The sequence below is a fragment of the Pelophylax lessonae genome (genome assembly GCF_965119305.1).
Source record: "Pelophylax lessonae genome assembly, chromosome: 5".
Classification (NCBI taxonomy): Eukaryota; Metazoa; Chordata; class Amphibia; order Anura; family Ranidae; genus Pelophylax; species Pelophylax lessonae.
In genome coordinates, this window is record NC_138772.1 from 192358239 (window position 1) to 192380416 (window position 22178).

General features: G+C 43.0%; 1 protein-coding gene across 1 annotated transcript in view; it reads right to left on the bottom strand.

Moving 5' to 3' along the window:
• The window catches only part of DPY19L1 (dpy-19 like C-mannosyltransferase 1), a 137138-nt gene that overhangs the window by 70794 nt on the left and 44166 nt on the right, over positions 1–22178 (bottom strand). The window contains exons 5-8 of the mRNA XM_082258752.1: positions 13575–13712; positions 11889–12009; positions 11719–11812; positions 799–856 (exon numbers count right to left, since the gene is read on the bottom strand). Coding sequence (XP_082114878.1) covers positions 799–856; positions 11719–11812; positions 11889–12009; positions 13575–13712 — 411 coding nt within the window. The remainder of the gene's footprint in view (positions 1–798; positions 857–11718; positions 11813–11888; positions 12010–13574; positions 13713–22178) is intronic.

Consider the following 22178-nt stretch of genomic DNA (forward strand, 5'->3'; position numbering starts at 1 on the left):
GTGAGGCACACACAGAAGAGGACATGACTCCTGTCTCAGTTCAGAACTACAATGTATGCTCTGGGCTGCTGGAGGAAAGTAAAACAATCATTTTATAAAGCCTTTAGTTTTTCCTGTAATTCTGACAAAACCTCTGTTATATGATAGTCTGAATGGCGATTATCTGGATCGGCGGTTATCTAAGCAGCAGATAAAATGGCCTAAACAGCTCGATACATCTGCCTTGACAGAAAAAATACATGTAAAAATCAACTGATACCATAAAAGGTAAAGCTGCAGTATTACAATTTAAGAGCGAGGTTCCTCTTTTTTCAAAAGTCCTTTAAGTAACGGGATTCTTTCCAGCTTACATTATCAGTCCAGTACATTGGACAATAAAGCTAGGAAAGGGAACGTTGCTGAATGCACAGCAGTAAGTCTAACTAAGCGGAGGCAAGCTGGACCACTGCAGAGAGAATAATACTTCTACCCACAGAGCAGCAGTATTTTTCTCAAGTCGAACAGAGCATAGCATTTTCTAATGGTGTTGGAGCTCAATTAGGACCATACATCAAAACATTTTTACAGAATAGTTTTTTGATGCATACTAGTATGCTTTTTCAGAAAACTTTAAAATTTATTACAGTTTTAAGAAGCCATAATTAAAAAAAAAAAAAAAAAAAAAAAAAAGCCACAATGCAGCATGCACATCAAATTTAATAAATTTTGCAAAAAAATCAGATTAGTAGATTTATTCCAGTGATTCTAATATATACCATATACTGTATACAGGCATGTTTAATAATTAATTGTACATACCTCACCATGGTTATAGAAGAAGCAGACGGCTGTGACAATTCCTCCAAGTAAACTGCCACTAGAAAATTAATACACAGAAAAACTTTTTTATAACCTGGATTGTAGGCGTTTTTGGCCCTATAAAGGGCATCAGATGTGGTATGCAGAAATCAGTTTTCTGCTATTTACAGTATGTATTGCTTTAAAGGAAATGTTAGTGGTTTTGTACACATTTTCTTTATTATGATCAGGGCTAGAAGATATAAGTTGTGAAAATATATATACATTTTTTTTTCAAGTCAGGTATTAATTAAATAATGCATTTTATGTAATCTTTAATCCAGCCAATAGGTGGCATTCTATGCTCCTTCAAAATGTTGTAGATCACCTTTGTCAAGCATGAGGCCTGTGGGCCCACGATGTTTAGGCTCCATGCACACAGGGCGTCATAAAAACGTGCTCCAAAGCTGTTTACATAACGCCGGGAAACAGCAGCTGTAAAAACGTGCTTTCAGTAGCTTTTTCTACTAGCGTTATTGCACGTTTGGCCACAGTAGCTGTTAGCAGCGTTTTTTTCTGCCTCCATTCAAAATCAATGGTTCCCTATGGGAGCCTATTGATTTGAATGGAAGTCACACTGCAGGTCGGATCAGGGTGATCCGACTTGCGGTGCGACCTGCACTGTGAGAATCTTGAGGGGGAACTCCACGCCAAAATGGGGGAAAAAAACGGCGTGGGGTTCCCCCCCAGGTTCCAAACCAGGCCCTTCGGATCTGGTATGGAATTTGAGGGTAGCCCCGCGCCGAAAAAACGGCGTGGTGTCCCCCCCAAAATCCATACCAGACCCTTATCCGAGCATGCAGTCCGGCATGCCAGGAAAGGGGAGGGGACTAGCGAGCGGCCCCACCCCCCCTGGATCATACCAGGCCACACGCCCTCAACATGGGGGGGGTGTGGGTGCTTTGGGGCAGGGGGGGCTCTGCACCCCGCACCTCAAAGCACCTTGCCCCCATGTTGATGAGGACAAGGGCCTCATCCCCACAACCCTGGCCGGTGGTTGTGGGGGTCTGCGGGCAGGGGGCTCATCGGAATCTGGAAGCCCCCTTTAACAAGGGGGCCCCCGATCCCGGACCCCCTCCCTATGTGAATGGGTATGGGGTACACTGTACCCCTACTCATTCACCCCATAAAATGCGGTGTATGGAAATGACGACAGGAGACGTTTTGGAAAATTTATTAAAAATCTTCATCTGGCTCTTGTCCTCTCCGGGGGTCTTCTCCTCTCCGAGGGTCTTCTGCTCTTTTGCTGTCCGCCCTTCTTGTCTTCTCCTCTCCGGGATCTTCTGCTGTCTTCTCCTCTCCGGGGGTCTTCTGCTGTCTTCTCTCCGAGGGTCTTCTGCTCTTTTGCTGTCCGCCCTTCTTGTCTTCTCCTCTCCGGGGGTCTTCTGCTGTCTTCTCCTCTCCGAGGGTCTTCTGCTGTCCGCCCTTCTGCTGTCCAATCTTCTTGTCTTCTCCTCTCCGGTCTTCTGCTCTTTTGCTGTCGGCTGTCGGCTGTCCTTCTTCCTCCAGTCCTCCTCCGACGACGTCTTCAGCGATTATGCCGGCCTCTGGTCTCTGCAGCTTATTATATAGCCATTAGGGGCGTGGCCGCCAGATGACGTCATCGGGAGACCACGCCCCCTTGTGTCACAGATGACGTCATCTGGCTATGTGTGAGTGCAATGTTTTTCTGAATTTTAATGATTACAAACCACAAACCTGTGAAAGAGTCACTGTTGTGCTAATTTTTTGAACATGCAAACCCAAACTGATCTTATTTTAACAAATTACAGATTTTTCCTGGGTGCATCATAATTTAATGCTGTATATGGGAAGAATATCTTCTGAATAGAAAAATCCCCTTTGTCACACAGGTAGCAAGGACGAAGCTGGGGGGGGGGAGAAAACTTAAAAAAGCAACAACTTAGAAGATATCGTCTAGCAGGGGGAGTCTGTGTCTGAACCACCAGGCTGTTTCTCAGCCAGCATGGGATGCCCGGTCTACATTAATCCAGCCCTGAATCTGGGGACAAAACCAGGGACAGATTTGGACCGGGGACAGTGTCCTCAATCAGGGGACTGTCCCTGGAAATGTCTGGTCACCCTATAATAGGAGCACATGTGCAAACACTAAGCTAGTGTGCAACCCATTTTAGGGGGCGACTTGAGGGCCTCTATATTTTGTAGGTTGACCACCACTGCTGTAAAAAAATAATAAACAAAAATTTTTACTGCTCATCAAGCTGAATGAATCAGAGAAATGACTCATCACTTATGGAATGGCTCAGTCCAAAGTTCTATTCAGGCAGGCTAGCAATAAAATAGAAAGCTACTGCTCCTTAGGGGTGGAGAGTAGAGGGAACCAGCATAAATGCCCGCTTTTCGTGGACAATCTGCTGCTTTTCCTCAAACTTACCTACTGTCGCTTATGATGAACTTCGCTTTAAAAATCTCTCTGGCTTGAAGATGAATTGGGCGAAAACAGAGGCGCTTAATACTAACCACTTCAGGACCAGAAGGTTTTACCCCCTTAATGATCGGGCCATTTTTTGCAATACGGCACTGCCTTACTTTAACGGACGATTGCATGGTCGTTCAATGCTGTACCCAAAAAAAAAAAATTACATTCTTTTTTTTCCCCACAAATAGAGCTTTCTTTTGGTGGTATTTGATCACCTTTGCGATTTTTATTTTTTGCGCTATAAACAAAAAAAAAAAAATACAGCGATAATTCTGAAAACAATAATATTTTTTTACTTTTTTTTTTTTTTAGGAATGACAAAAAGTAAAAAAATATAAATTTTATTTAATCATTTTAGGCCAATTTGTATTCTGCTACATATTTTTGGCAAAAAAATCCCAATAGGTGTATATTGATTGGTTTGCGCAAAAGTTATCGCATCTACGAACTAGGGGAAAGATTTTTCTTTCTTTTTTTTTTTTTTTTACTAGCAATGGCGGCGATTAGCGATTTTTAGCAGGACTGCGACATTGCAGATGACAGATCGGACACCTAACTGACATTTTTGACACTTTTAGGGGGACCAGTGATTACTACAGTAATCAGTGCTAAAAATATGCACTGCTACTGTACTGATCAAAGGGTTAAATGTGTCCCTAGGGGATGCTTTCTAACTGTGTGGGCGTTGTATTCACTGAATGAACACAGACACATGTGTTCCTAAATAAGAGGAACACAGGATCCCTGAGTTCATTACTGACAGAACAGCGGTCTACCATTTTTACAATGGCTGACCGCCGTTCTGTCTCCACGGGGAGTGATCGTGGGTACCCGGCGGCAATCGCGGCCATCGGACCTGCTGATTGGCTCCCCCTGTGGCCAATTGGCACACGCGCATCCCCACTAGCGGTCCAGCGAAGCAACGTACAGGTACATCATTTTGCGGGACATATCTGTCCCGCCGCAGTAAAACTACGGCAGCTGGTCGGCAAGCGGTTAATCTAGATGAGGATGTCCTGCTAAGCCTGAAACTACAGTTCAACTTTTCCTGGCAATTGCATTCCCTCTACTACCTAGGAATTAAATTGATCTTCTATACCATCAATTTATAAAGCCAATTATTCCACCCAGTTTCCCAAACTGCTACAGGAGGTGGAGGTGTGGTAGTCTTTGGGTCACTTATCGTGGATGGGTAGCATAGCGGCTCTTAAAATGTTCCTGCTACTTTAAAAACTCTATATTATTTCTGTACTTGGCCTGTGGCAGTCCTGACTGCTCATCTGCAACGGTTCCAGAATCAACTTTTGCATTTTGTTTGACCCCCCTCCCCAGGGTCAGACTGTTGACATATAAACTTTACAGGACTCAAGAGGTCGTGGGTTGGGTGTTCCAGACCTCAAAAAAAAAAAAAAAAAAAAAAAAAAAAGGAAGGGATTTTTGACTTACCGTAAAATCAATTTCTCTGATGTTCATTGACTGACACAACTCCTGAGAATCTTGACCAGTGGGTTATATTACCCCCTACAGGAGTAGGACACTAGGCAGGAAAAAAGGTTATGGGCAGTCCCAGCAGGTATACTCCCCCTCTGCTAAAGGGAATTATTTTTGTTACCAGCAGTGTCAGAAGTATTACAACTCCATAGAGGTGTGGGTGCTGTGTCCGTCAATGATCATCAGAGAAATGGATTTTACGGTAAGTCAAAAATCCCATTTTCTCTTTCGTTCATTGACGGATACAGCTCCTGAAAAAATTGACCAGTGGGATGTCCCAAAGCAGTGTCAAAACATGAAGGGTGGGAACAGCAAAAAAAAAACATATGAAAATTAAAATTACCCAAGGCTAAACGTAGCTAACCAGGTAACAAGAGGTCTACCGAAAACAACTGGAGCCAACCTGAAAATAACTCCCTCTAAACATCAGCTTGCAAAACCTTGCGGCCAAAAGAGGCATCCGCAGATGGCAACACATCCACTTTATAAAACTTTGTGAAAGTGTGTACAGACAACCAGGTAGCCACCTTGCATACCTGCGTCACTGACGCCTGATGACGGAAGGTCCAAAAAGCACTGAGCGCCCGAGTAAAGTGCGCCTTCACAGGGAAAGGAGGAACCTGACCCTTAATCGAATAGGCCTGAGTCACCATCTTTCTGATCCATCTAGAAATGGTTGCAGACGAAGCAGACAGTCCTTTTTTGAGGCCCACCTGTGAGTACAAAAAGTAAGTCTGACTTCTTAAAAGACTCCGTAGCTGCCAGGTGTGATGCCCGAAACAACATCCAGGGCATGCAACACAATTTCCTTGGGACGTTTCGACCTGGGACACAGGGAAGGAAACACAATGTCCTCATTCAAATGGGAGTCAGAAAAACTTTTGGAAGGAATGACGGACAGGGGCGAAGAACCACCTTATCTTTGTGGATCACTAAGTAAGTGGTGCGGCAAGACATTGCTGCCAATTCCGATACCCTGCGCGCAGAGATGATAGTCACCAAAAAAGCCACCTTCTAGGACAGTGCAAGCAGGGGAATCCCCCGAAAAGAAAAAGGGTTCCTGCGAGCTACCTCTCACTATTTAGATTTTTAAAATGCCACAAACACCTCACTTCTCATAAAAAGTGTGTATAATCTAAAATGTAAAAATGTGTTGCGCAGAGTAAAAATCTATAAAATATAGTAAATGTCTTCAATAAATGCCTGATACCTATAAAGTACAAAGTACAAATGGGTGTATCCCTAATACTCCTCATTGATATAAATATCTGATATAAATAGTATATAAAACGTGAACAATGATCCAGTGACTATTCCAAAAAATCAATATTATATAAATATACTTTCAGTAAATCCAATAAATTTTCATAAAGGTGAGTATTGTAAATGCTAAAAATGATCCAGTGAATATTATAAAAAAATACTATAATATAAATGATCCAGTGAATATTATAAAAAATTCCTATGATATAAATATACTTTCAGTGAATTCAATAAATATTCATATAAGTGCGTAATGCAAATGTTAAAATAAAGTGCATCAATATGTAAACCAAAATGATAATCAGATCTATCTATAATCCTACACAGATTGATCCTATAAAAAAGTGCAAAGTGAATAAATAAAAAGCTTGCTAGAAGATGAATGTCCAAAAAAGAAGAAAATGAAAAATATAGAATAGTCCTTGTGAATCAGAGCAGACAACGATATCTTGCAGTGCTCAAAACCACCACAAGGTGGCAGGTGCTCCCCAGAGTAGTGAGTGACCAGAGTGTCACGGATCCTTAAATCACTGTGCACCCCCTTGTGAATGGCCGCTCACCTCAGGGACGGTTATATCAGGCTCATCAATAGGGGCTCCTAATCAGGGATGACCCATCCAATGATCCGTGGCTCATAACACGTTATGAATGAAGTTTTAAAAGGAATCAGGTAAATCTCTCCATCAAGACTTCTGCCATTCCATTACCGGAGTGTCACCATATTATATGAAAAAAAGGAAATCCCCAATAGTGATTATACCATTTAAACCACTTTATTTCAAAATAAACAATCAATATCAACTCCCAATCTTCGGTGCATCCATGCACCTTTAACGAGCAGTATACAGCGGAACTTTCCGAGCCGTAGTATGAAAGCGGGAGACGTTGAGGAGAAAACACACAGCCATCGCGTCTCCCGCTTTCATACTACGGCTCGGAAAGTTACGAGACCGAGTAGGTCGATCTTGTAGGTGGAACAGTCCACTTTCTAGAGAGGGACTCTTCAAAGGGGTACCTCATTGCAAATAGCTTACGGACCACAAAAGGGACGTTTTGGACGTTCTCACTCTTTTTCGACAAATCTGTCAAAATAGGAGGGGGAAGGGAAACACCTCTGCTGCTCTAGACCGCTTGTGAGTGCCAAAGTGAACTGGTGCCTCTGCCACAGCTTCAGCTGCGTCCTCCAATTTTTCAGTCTCACGCACAAACACATTCAGTGCGTCCACCAGTGCCTTTTCGTGCGCGGCTACAGAACTATCCTCACTATCTGAGAAATCAAGGCACGTGGCCACAGACCACGCAGGGCGGGGCCTGTCCGTGGCTGCCAAATCAGATTCAGGATCTGAGGGGACAGATTAGGAAGGGGAAGGCAGGGGGCGCTTTTTACTAGCCCGCTGCCCAAAAGCCACCTCCACCCGGGACACAAAGGACTCCAGGACCGCTGTTAGTGCATCAATGGATGGTCGGGACTGGAGGGCCCCACAGGCTCTGAGAGGGGGGTCAGGTGGGGAAATGTTTTCAAAGACTCCATGAGGAATAAAGGGACCCCACAAAACATGCAAAAAAACACTGCTAAAGGACATCCCCACCACGCTGGTTACACCACCTGGTCGCCAGAAACAGAGCACACCCCTCATCCTGCAGCAGATAGAGGGAGGACCTCTCCAGACAGTCACCGGCAGCACCAGGATAGAAGCACTCCATGTTCAGCGTCCAGGAAGGAAAGAGACCCAGAAATCAGCCCCAAGGGATAAGGAGGGGCTCCCATAGCTGAAATCGCTGTCCAGAAGGCTCCTCTGCAATGGCTGCTGATGATTTTAATGCTGGACAAACACAAAATGACCACCAGACTACACAAAAACATGTCCCCCGGCCTATACACAATACAGGCTACATCAAAATGGCGACCCCACGCGGTTCCAAGGGACCCAGGAGAAATCTCTGAAGCCCAGGCAAGGAAAGGGGGTACACCAGGTACAGTCCCCCCCCCACCCCCCCTAGTCGCCAGTAAAGCACCCTGCCCCAGAAGTAGCTCAGTTTGCCACTCTACCCCAATGTTAAGAAGAAGGGGGGGGTAAATGGGGGACTAGATGACCCACAGGGACCACAAAGGCACAGGGGGAGGCCATATGGAAAGGAGAGGAACCTGGGGGTCCAAACGTCCCAGGGAGGGGCCAGCGTCCGCCCCAAAACCCTCCAAGGGACAGCTACTCACCACACCAGGAACTAGGTAGGCACCGCTCAAGACAGGACCCCTCGCCATCGAGGGGAGGGAGAGGGGGAGCTGTCAGCCAGGAGGAATGCTGTGACGCAGGCTGAAACCTGGTCATATGTGACCTCGCAAGACGTTTAACTCGCAGGCCAGCCCCCATCAAGTGGGGCTAGGTTGTGACCAACCTAGCGAGGAGCTGTGGACTGCGTGCACTCGCTGGCCAGACTGGGATGACCACTGGATCTAGAATATCCAGCCAGTCGCCCAATCCGGCAGTTGATTGTAGATCTCACAGGAATAACACCAGGAGAAAAAAATTTAAAAAGAAAAAATATTGCCAGGACCAGAGATTTCAGCAAGGAACTAGGTCTTTACTCCTGACTAGGCAGAAGAAAAACCGAGTACTTATAACAGAGAGGGGGGAGTATACCTCCTGGGACTGCCCATAGGTGTAGTCAAACCTTTTTTTCTGCCTAGTGTGCTACTCCTGTAGGTAGCAGTATAACCCACTGGTCAAGATTCTCAGGAGCTGTGTTCATCAATGAACAAAAGAGAATTATCATGTGGCCCAGATCATCCAGCTCAAATATATACTATGACCTGTGTGCCACAGCCTATTGACCTTTTGATGTGGATCCAAGTTAAGATATTAGTGGGCAATTCTCTGTCCTACACTATCACACTCGTTGCGTCTGTGGGACACGCCGTGTAAATCAGTGTCACTTCGGTCCCCCCTACCCCCCGTTGCGTCTGTTTTTAATTAACCAGTTTCCACCTGGCCTGTGACTCCAGGAGTTCCAATGGTAGCTTAACAAAAGCCTGTATGGTATTGGACACTTCCTAGATCAACGGGTCCACTTTCTGCTTCGTATTGTACCCAACAGCTTGAGATGCTGGCCTCTGGGGCTTACCGCAAATTACTACTCACACTGCATTCGAAAACAGGTGTTATCACGGAAGCAATAAAGAGGCAGTGTCTCCGAGCTGTATAAACGTTTCGTCAACACCACAGCTTACACAGATACACGGAGCTGACAAGCAGGGAGGAGAAGGGGAAGAGAGGAGAGCTGAAGATGACTGAGGCACATAATAATGACCACAGTAATCAGGGTTCAGTAGCCATGATTATCCTGGTTAACACAAAGGGACTGGCAGAATCGGCCAGGTTTTTACAGCTTATAGAGGGGGGGGGGGGTTTAGACAGCACAAGCACTGTGTTGTTTAACCTGCTATGAGGGAACAGGATCTCTCTCTTTTTTTTTTTTTTTTTTTTTTAGGGTTACAAACACTTTAATGGACCTGTGGAAGGGATACCTTGACATTTGCAGGCTCTAATTTACTTTGTGCTTCTGGTGGCTTGGAAGAAACCTGTGGTTGAGCCGGCGGTGATAAAACGTAAGCTCATCTGGATAAGTTGAGAGAAAATCTTGTTTCTTTCCCACTGCATAGCCTATAAGTTAAGTTTTTTCTTCTTTTTTTATGTTTGTAACGTTGATGCAAATTTCCAATGGTGATCCTATGACTGTCAGTATAATACACCTGAAGTCTGTTGCCATTATTTCCATGTTGACATTTTATGCCGCCTGCGAAGTGGTTTCGCAATTATGTTTGCTCTTTGATAAATTAAGCGGGGCTGACTATAGGCCTTAGTTTTTACAAAGGTTTGAAAGGCAGTCATTACCTTAAAATACTCTTTCCATAAATATTATTGAAAAAGAAAACTACTGCTAACCCATAGTTCTCTTGAAATCTTTTTCCAGTATTAAATGTTGATTTGCAATAATGTGTATATATAAAACATACACTGCTCAAAAGAAATGAAAAAAAAACAAACTTTTTAATCTGAATATAGCATCAAGTCAATTAAACTCCTGGGATCTTGATCTGGTCAGTTAAGTAGCAGAGAGGGTTTTTAATCATTTTTCAGCTGCTTTGGTGTTAATTATATTAATATGTGAACTAGATAAGCAACAATGAGACTACCTCCAAAACAGCATGGTTTTACAGGTGGAGGCCACTGAAGTTTTTTCCCTACTCATCTTTTCTAAATGTTTTTCACTAGTTTTGCATTTGGTTAGGGTCAGTGTCACTACTGGTAGCATGAGGTGATACCTGGACTCTATAGAGGTTGCACCGGCATTCCAACTCCTCCAGGATGGCATATCAATATGTGCCATTGCCAGAAGCTTTGCTGTGTCTCCCAGCACAGTCTCAAGAGCATGGAGGAGATTTCCGGATACAGGCAGTTACTCTAGGAGAGCTGGACAGGGCCAAAAAAGGTTCTTAACCCATCAGCAGGGCTGGTATCTGCTCCTTTGTGCAAGGAGGAACGGGATGAGCACTGCCAGAACCCTACAAAAGGACCTCCAGCAGGCCACTGGTGTGAATGTCTCTGACCAAACAATCAGAAACAGACTTCATGAGGGTGGCCTGAGGTCCTCTAATGGGCCCTGTGCTCACTGCCCAGCATCATGGAGCTTTATCGGCATTTGCTGTTAAACACCAGAATTGGCAGGTCCAACACTGGGGCCCTGTGCTTTTCATAGAAAAGAACAGGTTCACCCTAAGCACATGTGAAAGCGTCTGGAGAAGCCGTGGAGAACTTTTTGCTGTCTGTAACATTGTTCAGCATGAACAGTTTGGTGGTGGATCTGTGATGGTCTGGGGAGACATATCCATGAAGGGAGGCACAGACCTCTACAGGCTAGACAATGGCACCCTGACTGACTGCCATTAGGTACTGGGATGAAATCTTTGAACCCATTGTCAGTCCCTATGCTGGTGCAGTGGGTCCTGGGTTGCTCCTGGTGTGTCACCCGGCCTCCTTTGGCGAGAGTATGCAGCCAGTTCCTGGAGGATGAAGAAATTGATACCAATAAATGGCCCCCACGCTTGCCTGACCTAAATCCAATAGAACACCTCTAAGACATTATGTTTTGGTCCATCGGATGCCACCAGGTTGCACCTCAGTCTGTCCGGGAGCTCAGTGATGCCCTGGTCCAGATCCGGGAAGAAATACGCCAGGACACCATCTCTAAATGAGCATGCCCCGACGTTGTCAGGCATGCATACAAGCACGTGGGGGCTATCTACCGAGTACCATTTTGAGTTGCTGCAATGAAATGGAAAAGCCTGCTGCATACTTTTTTCACTTTGATTTTTGGGGTGTCTTTGAATTCAGCCCTCTGTGGATGGATAATTTTCATTTCTATTTAATGATGTGGCATCCTTTCATTACTAACAAATTACCCAGTCCATATCAGTACAGATATCCAGCATATTTTTCCCCATTGAGATCTGATGTGTTTTCAAAGTGTTCCTTTAATTTTTTGAGCAGTGTATAAATAAAACATTAGTTTAAATAAAAAAATAAATAAAAAAAGGATCCAACATCATTAGAGTTTCACTTTAAATACATTTTCCTCACTGGTGCACTGCCATTTCTACACAAATAATTCTGCGTAGAATTGCTTACCTTAAATAGGTCCCATAAGTATAGAATAATGACATCATTAGTCCATTTAAAATAAATATAAAGGTGACATAAAAATAGGCCGGATCACCAAGACCTGAAGAAAGAAAACAATACAAATTAACTCTCAAGAGTAAAAGAACATTTCTAGGCAAAATGTCATCTTCAATTACCTTCGCAGCTTTCAACGGGACTGAGATCATCTCCTCGATTAACTGTCCAGCAGATTTTAGTCTCAATGCCAACAAATTTCATTGTTGTGGTAAAAGTACGGAACCAGCTGGCCAAAATCACCTGCATGGAGAAAAGGATTTGATGCTATAGGCAACAAGATTTAAAACGCAAATCTTCTGGTTTAATAAAAATAAACTAAAAAAGGTGGAAAAATCTCCAACTGTGCTAAGATCTAGGAATTATCCCTTCTGTAGCTATGCAACTCTGTACAAATAAAAAAAAAAAACAGCAATTTAAAGAAAAGGCCAAAATGTTACAGTGGCAATATATCCCAAAATTCACCACAAATCTTAGTTAAATAAGGTTTAGAAATAAAACCTTAGCTAAACTTTGCCCTAGATGTGTCTGTTTAAAAGGCAGTTTTACCAATTAAAAAACTTCAGATCATTAAAAATAGAAGTGTGGCTAGATTTAGCTAAAAAAAAAAAACAGGTACCTCCAGTCTGTCCCAGGCTGTTCCCCTTTCAGTGATTTATTTCAAGAAGTCAGTGCTTCTTTATAATAAACCACAGTTTACAAGTACACAGGCAAAGAAAGACATCAGAATTAATGACAACTTACAGACTGTAACTTCAAAAATGGGTCAGCAATGAAAGCAGACCTTTAACAGGCTGATATACATGCACTTGGCAAAATGTAGGTGTTTCATCACTCAGTTCTCAGTCTTGAAGCTGGCAGGGGACAGATGCAGCATTGGGCCGATGCTGCATCCACCTAGATAAATTATTTTTTTTTAATCTCATACTTAAAAAGAAGGAGGTGAAACTCTGCTGACTTCCATCATCTAATCATGTGCATACAAAAATATTGTTTTTAAAATTTTCCTTGCCGGTGATTGGCTGTTCCTTGTAAAGTGAATTTTATAGCATTCACTTGGCTAGGGGAAATGCTCCATTCCTTTAATAAATCAACCCTATAGTATCAATAATCTATCCAGTCTACAGTTGCAAATCGACTAATCTCTACATTTAAAATAGAATGTAAGATTACAAAACTAAGTTAAAAAATACTACAAGGCAAAGTACAGTCATGGTATAATAGGTCTTTGCTGGATCAATTTATCAATTATCAATTTATCATTACTTATATGACTTTGTAACCCTTTATTAAACAGGGTGGCATACATACCTTTGGTAAAATTGGACTTAGTCTATGCTACTGAAAATCACACCCACCCAAAAAAATATTGCTTACTTTTGGGAAACCAATACCTCCCCAAATAAATTTGTACTGGGAGATTTTAGGACAGTTCTTCTTTAATGATGCATTTTCTGGTGGTAGAAGCCCAACTCCAAAAGCTGGCCATACACAGATTAAAATTTGGCTGGTTCAGCAGGGACTGGTGGAACTGCAACAGATGTATGGCCATCCCCGTTTGACAGAAGTCAATTGTTAGATCAGCGTATTCAGACAGTGGAGAGTCCCTCTGTCATAATACAACGTCTCATTGAGGCAGACTTCTCTGTCCACCTTGTGGATGGAGGAATTCACTTATTTATTTATTTGTTATTAGCCTACTGGCTGATCAAAAAAAAAAAAAAAAAAAAAAAAGGAATCCATAGCCACCATAAGATTAAATGTACCTATACTGTATGACACACAGATTTTATACATACAATTCTTACCTCTGGATACAGATTAAATCTTTGCAAAGTATTTATTACACTAGGATATTCTGTAACATTATCATTCATGATATGATGCAATCCTGAAAAAAATGATGGAGCTTCAATGACTGATTTGAAGTAAGAATAATACAGGCCCTGTGGAAACAATTAAAGATGATGTATGAACCTTACAAACAATGTCACAAAGTAAAAGCCATAATTATTAATATAACGCATTAAGTTTCCAAAGTACATTTAGATAATAACAATCAGCAATTAACTTATCTGTCTTGTTAGGCACAAAGCAAATGTCTGATTGATTTCCATGGTTAAATGAAAATTTGCATATAAGCAAAAGGATTGAAAACGCGTGGTTTAACAGAAAGTGCTTTTGTTCCTAAAGTCTATACAGAGCACTTATGAGAGGAGCAGATAATGCCATTTTAGATCAAATCTATGAATAACTTTAATGGTACCTGTATGTAAAGGAAAACAATCATGAAATGCTGTAAAAAATAATCATAGAGCCCCCCCACACAACATTTTTCTTTACCTTACAGTAAATTAACAGTTATTCTCATGTAAATATAATGCTTTTAAAGTATGGAAAGGGGCAGGGGCATAATTATAAGGGGGGGGGGTCACAATTGCGACCCAGCCCCATGCGCCAGGAGAGGAGGCATATAAGCAGCTGCAGGAGGAGAACGGATATCGATATATGCCACCCCTCCTATCTAGGTTATTTTCTTCTGCTGCCTCCAGGCCCCTGTGCTCCCCTAGTACCCCCCGCAGCACTGCCGCTCCCCCTCCCCCCCCCCACTCCCACCAGCTGCTGCAGGGGATGGACTTGTGTACCTGCATGCAAAACTGGCTGAATTGCGATCCATATATCGTCAGCTTAAGTTAGCTAACTCACTAAAAACCATGTACTTCCTGTAGTTTATTTTTATTTTTTTACAGCTGTTGAGTCAGTAAGGTTGATTTACAAAAGGCAAGTAAGGTTGTTTGACAAAGGGAATTCAAAAGCATTTTTGGCTAAACTAATTCTATAGCTCACAGGAGTGCAGTTCATTCTGCACTCCTGTGGCCTGTTGCTAAAGCGGCTGACATCACAGAGTCGGTCCAGGCTCTGAAAAGATCCCATGGTTGGGATCCACCCAGATGCCTGTACTGGCAGCTGGTAAAGCCTCTCAGCTGAGAGCCTGAGTCAGCTGCCCCCACTTTCTCCACAGCCCAGCGCTCCAGTGAGCACTGGAGGGGAAGAGCAGAGGGGGGATTGACAGTCCCCAGCATTCTACAGGCTGAAGACCAAGAACTGGGCAATCAGCGACATTTGATCGCTTAGTCCTCGGTCTTAGAGCTGGTAGGAGACCGATGCGGGGTCAGATTGATGCTGAATCCACCTAGGTGAATATATATACACACACACACACACAACAGTATCTCCCAAAAGTGAGTACACCCCACACATTTTTGTAAATATTTTATTAGATCTTTTCATGTGACAACACTGAAGACATGGCACTTTGCTACAATGTAAAGTAGTGAGTGTACAGCTTGTATAACAGTGTAAATTTGCTGTCCCCTCAAAAACTCAACACACAGCCATTAATGTCTAAACTGCTGGCAACAAAAGTGAGATAACAAAAGATACTGTAGAATATATATACACACACACACATATATACATACACACACACACCCACACACACACAAACAACTAACAAAACACACTTCAAATGAAGAATAAGGTAACACTCTGGAGACTTCTATCATCTAATCATGTGCAAGGAAAAATAATTTTTTTTTTTTTAGTTTTCCTTGCTCGTGATTAGAGATGCACCCAAATGTTGTCAGTCAAAACATGGTGTTTTTTTGCATTTTACCCATAAAGAAAAAGGTGCCGATAATTGCAGCGAAAACGCAGATGATTTTTCTGCGATTTTATTGTGTGTTTTTGTTTTTTAGGCCATGTAACTCAAAAACCGGATCAAAAATGTAACAGTTGTGTTATTGATGTGTTCTTGCTGCTTTTCAGAGCATTTCAACGGGGAGATGCGTTTTTGGTGCAGTTTTTTTGACTGACCAAAAATGCAAAGACAAGACAATGGAAAATTGTATCAAATACTTACAGTAATTTTCCTTTTCATGATGCCAATAAATGGCAGCATACATATGATATAGCTCTGTCCCTATATCCACCCACAGCATCTGTTTAAATCTATAAAAGTCTGACTGACAGCAAACTCCCCCATTCTCAGTATAAAGAACAAGGATCAGAGGGAGGGTTCGTATGCTGCCATGTATTGGCGACAGGAAAGGAAAATTAGGCTAAGTATGTGATACAATTTTCCATTTTCCTGACGCCAACATGGCAGAATACATTTGATAAATAGGGAGCTAAACAGGGAGGGCTAAAAAGTATAATCAATGGGCGCGGTATGGAGTGACTATGATACAACACATAATGCCCTCGGGTTCCCTGCTGACCTTCCAGGCTCTGCGAGACAAATTCCATCTCCCGTCCCGGATGCTGTTTCGGTTTCTACAACTTAGACATGCGGCCCAGGCTCAATTCCCGGCATCTCCTACACTTGCCCCCCACGTGGTGGAGAGGTTTTTGACCACGCGTAATGCTGATAAACTGCTGTCTTCTATCTACCTTAGACTTACTTGTGGTCGGCTAGCTCATGACCCCCATCTGCTCTGACAGTGGAGGCAGGATATCCCCACATTGTTGGAGGATGATTGGGATCAATGTCTTCCTCATTATATCCCCACGGTAATCTCGGCCAGAGATAGATTTATTCAACTGAAGTTCTTGCATAGGGCATACTACACCCCGCAACGTTTGGTCAGGATTTACAGCGCCCACTCTGACTTATGCACTAAATGCCAGCAGGCGGTAGGCACATTTCTCCATGTTACGTGGGAATGCCAGCTCCTTCAGGATTATTGGAAGGGCGTTGTCCGGGAGCTCAGCGCGGTGCTGCAGGTGCCGGTGCCCTTAGACCCTAGGGTCCTCCTTTTGGGGATGGGGGAGCTGGTGACCCAGGCAAAGTATTCTAAGCTTCTACTGTTCTTCCTCTGCTTCTATGCCCGTAAGGCGCTGCTGCTGAAATGGAAGGGGGCTGACCCCCCCACGGTTGCACAATGGAGGGCATTGGTGGATGCGGCTCTGCCCCTCTACAAGCTGACCTATATGGGGCGTCAATGCCCTCAAAAATTTGGGAAGATATGGGATGTTTGGATTGCAGCTAGACCACTGTAGACCCAACCCTGGTGTGTTGTTGTTGCTTCCGGGGCCCTGGTGGCGGGGTTGTTACCATGTGGGTGTGGGACGTGGGGGGGTGCGGGGGCGTTTTTGCGTCCCGGCTCCCCCGCGGCTCGACCTCCTGGAGCTCCCCCCAACTCCTCCCCCTCCCAGGGGACCCGGGGTCTCGGGGGACTGTGCATTATTGAGGCCCTGAGGTTCATACTGTCTCTTTAGATGTCGGCCAGTATCTCTGTCTGTTTCATTAATATGTCTGTTATTTATGTGCATTTGCTCTCTTTGGATTGTCTGTTATCATTTTTGCTCACGGTGTATCCATACCTTGTTGGCACTGTTAATTTATAACTTGTTTTAAACTAATAAAACGTTTCTGTTAAAAAAAAAAAAAAAAGTATAATCAAACTTTTTTACAATGGACATGGATGCCTGGACAATAATTCTGTTGAAGCCCATTAATGTACAAGCCCCTGAATCTTCCCTGTAAAGCAGCAGCCTGGACAAGTGCACCACGTCAACCAGGCTGTGGCTTTGCAGTGGTCTCTATAGGCAAATGCCCAAATTTAAAGGTGTAAAAACTGACCTAGCTGAATAAACCTGTATCACTTCTGGAGGCTCTTGCCTGATTGCAGTGTAAGTTTTCTGGATGACCTTGACTCTCCAAGATGACAAGGTTTTGCTGCAGGGAAAGCAAACAGCCTTCTGGAAGATTTTACCTAGTAAGCTGCTTAAAGGTAGGCATTTTAGACACTTGGTACATCCAGTGTAGGTTAGGTACTGCCTCTGCCGGAAAGGATGAAACCGCTACTTTGTAAGATGAAAACAGAAACCACCTTGGGAACAAAGGTGCTCGGGCAGCATAGGCCCCAACTTGTCCAGAAGGAATAAGATATAGGACTCATTAGCTCCAAGTGCTTGCAGAACCAATACTCTGCCCCTTGAAGTTATTGAGGGACACTGCCTCGTGAGTGATGTCCCACTGAGGACTGCTTTCTGACAATGCAAACAGAGTCCTGGCAAGAAAACCAGCACCAGAATAAAAACCTACTGGGGAACATTATTCCTCCTCAGGGCAAAGTCTCAAGACCAACCTCATAAACCATTCCCCTGGCAGCTCGCTTACCCATTTTCCCTGGTGCAAGCAGAAATGTAAGCCCTTAGAGGACTATGCTGAGCAACAAATCCATTACCGTGTGAGGAAAAGATTGCAACCTCCAGGGGTTACAAGGATCATAATTTTGCTCAGGCTGCGAACTTGTGAACTATGGAGTATAAATAGATTTGTTAACGTTTTTCTGGAACCTTGTCAGGATTTAACCTCTTCTAGAAGACAGACCAATTCCTCCAATCCCCCCCCCCCCCCCCATTTACAGGCCATCATGGGACAGGTGTTGTGGAAACACTGGTAGTTGAAGTGCCTGGTCCTGCCTAGATTCCATGGCTAGAGTAAACCCAAGGCCTGCAGGCCAATAGGCATGTTTGCCATCATAGTGAGACTCTCAGACAACAGTCTCCCCTGGAACTTTATGACCAAATGTAGTAGAGGAAAGGCATCTGCTAGATGACTATTTCTTGAGTGAGTGAGGGCATCCACTTTCTCCACCAACAGGTGAGGGTAGGAAGAGAGACATCTTGTGAATGGATGGTGATGCAAACAGACTCAGTTGAGGGTGGCCCCATACCTAAATAATATGGACAAGTTCTTCTGATTAAAGACCCATTCATTTGGAACCAAGTATTGGCATCAGTGGTGACAATGGTCCCGGAAAATGAACCTACCCGAAGGAATCAAGTGAGGGTCCCCTGGCCTATCCATCACCAGAGGCTGCTGCACATCTGGGAAGAAGCACTTTAAAATCGGCTGCCTTTTGCATTGCAAAAAGAAAATTAATTGGACATCCAGAGAATCCAGTGTGCCCAGGGCAACATAGGGATGCAAGACATCATTGTTTCCAAGAGACCCCTGCATTGGGAAGCTGACAGCTGCTTGGCCCATTCAAAAAGGAGGAGAAAAAGTGCTTGCATGAGCATTGAACTGGGGCTCCGTATCGATGATTAGTCAGGTCTGCTCCAACTGTCTTGGCACCTCCTATCCAGCCAAAACTTCTCAGGCTGGCCAGAAAAATTCAATTTTGGAGTAGTAGGCCATCTGGACTTTGAGCCAACAGTAGAATACCATGCAAGTAATGGTGGATTTGAAGCACCCCCGTTTCCTCAGAGGGGCTACACTGAGATTAGAACCTCCATAAAGGTCATTGGTGAGGCGGATAGCCCTGAAAGGAAGACCCACGAACTGGAAATGTCCATCTCACAGCGAGACTCAGTCTTTGTTCGGGACACAGAGAAGGAAGCCTGTAAATCTCTCTGAGAGAGGACTTAGAATAATTCCCCATTGCAGACGTATAATATTGATGTAATCAGAGAGGACATTCACCTTCTGAGGGGAATGTGCTATTCTGGTCAGGATGAAGAAAGGTTCTGGAGGGTGATGTCAAAGCACCAAAAGTAACCGTTTTACTGTAGATGGCACTCCTGGATCCCAAAAAATTGCCTTTACCATTTGTGCACACATTCGGCCACCCTAGTCCCCATCACACTAGTCTGGTAGTCTTGGGGGGGGGGGTCTCCCATCAACCAGACTCCCGTAGGGGACGATGAAGAGATTGAAATGGACCACGGCTGTGCGTCCTTCCATTTGCTCTTGATGTTTTCCATTCTGGCAAAAGGATCTTAAATCCTGGAATGGAGAGTGGGCTAAACTATCAGAAAGAACTCACCAGAGCCTCGACCTCAATTTGCGTTCCAGGCTGGCACCGCCGCGGCCGCCACTCAGAATCGCAGAATTTCGAGTGCGAGATCGCATAGGGGGTGAATCGAGATTGCTATTCTCAAACGATTAATGGTGCAGCCCTAATTATTATATATATATATATATATATATATATATATATATATATATATATATATATATATATATATATATATATGCATACATACACACACATACACATACACACACACACATATATACCCACACACACTATTGTTCAAAAGTTTGGGGTCACTTAGAAATGTCCTTATTTTTTAAGGAAAAGCGCTGTTTTTTTTTTCAATGAAGTTAACATTAATCAGCAGGACAGTCTAGACATTGTTAATGTGGTTAATGACTATTCTAGCTGGAAACGGATGATTTTTAATGGAATATCTACATAGGTGTGCAGAGGCCCACTTCCAGCAACCATCACTCCTGTGTTCTAATGGTACACATTGTGTTAGCTATACCGTGTTAAAAGGCTAATTGATGAATACAAAACCCTTGTGCAATTATGTTCGCACAGCTGAAAACTGTTGTGCTGATTAGAGAAGCTATAACACTGCCATTCCTTTGAGCTAGTTGAGTATCTGGAGCATCAGCATTTGTGGGTTTGATTATACTCTCAAAATGGCCAGAAAAAGAGAACTTTCTTCGGAAACTTGACAGTCTATTCTTGTTCTGAGAATTGAAGGCTATTCCATGTGAGAAATTGCCAAGACACTAAAGATTTCCTACAATGGTGTGTACTACTCCCTTCAGAGAACAGACCAAATGGGCTCTAACCAGAATAGAAAGAGAAGTGGGGGGGCCTGCTGCACAACTAAGCAAGAGGACAAGTACATTAGAGTCTCTAGTTTGAGAAATAGATGCCTCACAGGTCCTCAACTGGCAGCATCATTAAATGGTACCCGCAAAACGCCAGTCTTAACATCCACAGTGAAGAGGTGAGTCCGGGATGCTGGCCTTCTAGGCAGAGTGGCAAAGAAAAAGCCATATCGGAGACTGGCCAATAAAAAGGAAAAAATATTAAGATGGGCAAAAGAACACAGACATTGGACAGATAAAGATTGGAAAAAACTGTTATGGACAGACGAATCTAAGTTTGAGCTGTTTGGATCACACAGAAGAACATTTGTGAGACGCAGAACAAGTAAACAGATGCTGGAGGAGTGCCTGACGCCATCCGTCAAGCATGGTGGAGGTAATGTGATGGTCTGGGGCTGCTTTGGTGCTGGTAAAGTGGGAGTTTTGTACACGGTAAAAAGGGATTTTGAATAAGGAAGGCTACCACTCCATTTTGCAATGCCATGCCATACCCTGTGGACAGCGCTTGATTGGAGCCATTTTCTTCCTACAACAGGACAATGACCCAAAGCACACCTCCAAACTATGCAAGAACTAGTTAGGGAAGAAGCAGTCAGCTGGTTTTCTGTCTGAAATGGAGTGGCCAGCACAGTCACCAGGTCTCAACCCTATTGAGCTGTTGTGGGAGCAGCTTGACCATATGGTACGTAAGAAGTGCCCCTTTAAGCCAATCCAACTTGTGGGAGGTGCTTCAGGAAGCGTGGGGTGAAATTTCTTCTGATTACTTCAACAAATTGACAGCTGGAATGCCAAAGGTCTGCAAGGCTGTAATTGCTGCAAATGGACAATACTTTGATGAAAGCAAAGCTTGAAGGACAAAATTATTATTTCAAATAAAAATCATTATTTCGAACTTCATCAATATCTTGACTAAATTTTCTATTCATTTTGCAACTCATTTGATGAAAAAAAGTGTGAGTTTTCATGGAAAACATGAAATTGTCTTGGTGACCCCAAACTTTTGAACGGCAGTATGTGTGTATCTATATATATCCATTTCATTAGAATATATATTACATTTATTTTTAAGGATTACCCTCTCTTCTTTATATATATATATATATATATATATATATATATATATATATATATAGAGAGGAGGGGGGTAATCCTTAAACATAAAATAATATTAAATCTATATAATGAGATACAAAAATAATTTATATATATATATATTACATTTTTGCCAGAATCGTGCACCTTTAATATATTATAAATAAATTATTTATTTTTAAACCTGTCATTTTTGGGCAAAGTGTATCCTGCATTTTAGGTTTTGGCACCAAAATTTCCATTCACCTTTATTTGGCAATGAATTTTACCACATTTACTTAGCTAGGGGAAAATTCCCTTGCTAAGTGAACAAGCTCTATTCCTTTAATAAAATCAACCCTATAGTATCAGTAATCTATCCAGCCTACAGTTGCCAGTCGACTAATCTCTACATTTAAAATAATAATAACAACAACCACCACCATGAAAGAGCAAGCATGCAAGATTAGAACACCAAGTTAAAAGTATACTACATGGCAAAATGCAGTCATGATATAAATCGGTATAAGCTGGGATTGATTTATCATAGCACAGGGCTTGACAAATTTTCCTGAAATCTAGGAGCCAGCTAAAAAAGTTAGGAGCCAGTTTTTTTTTTTTTTTTAAACTAACAACCAAG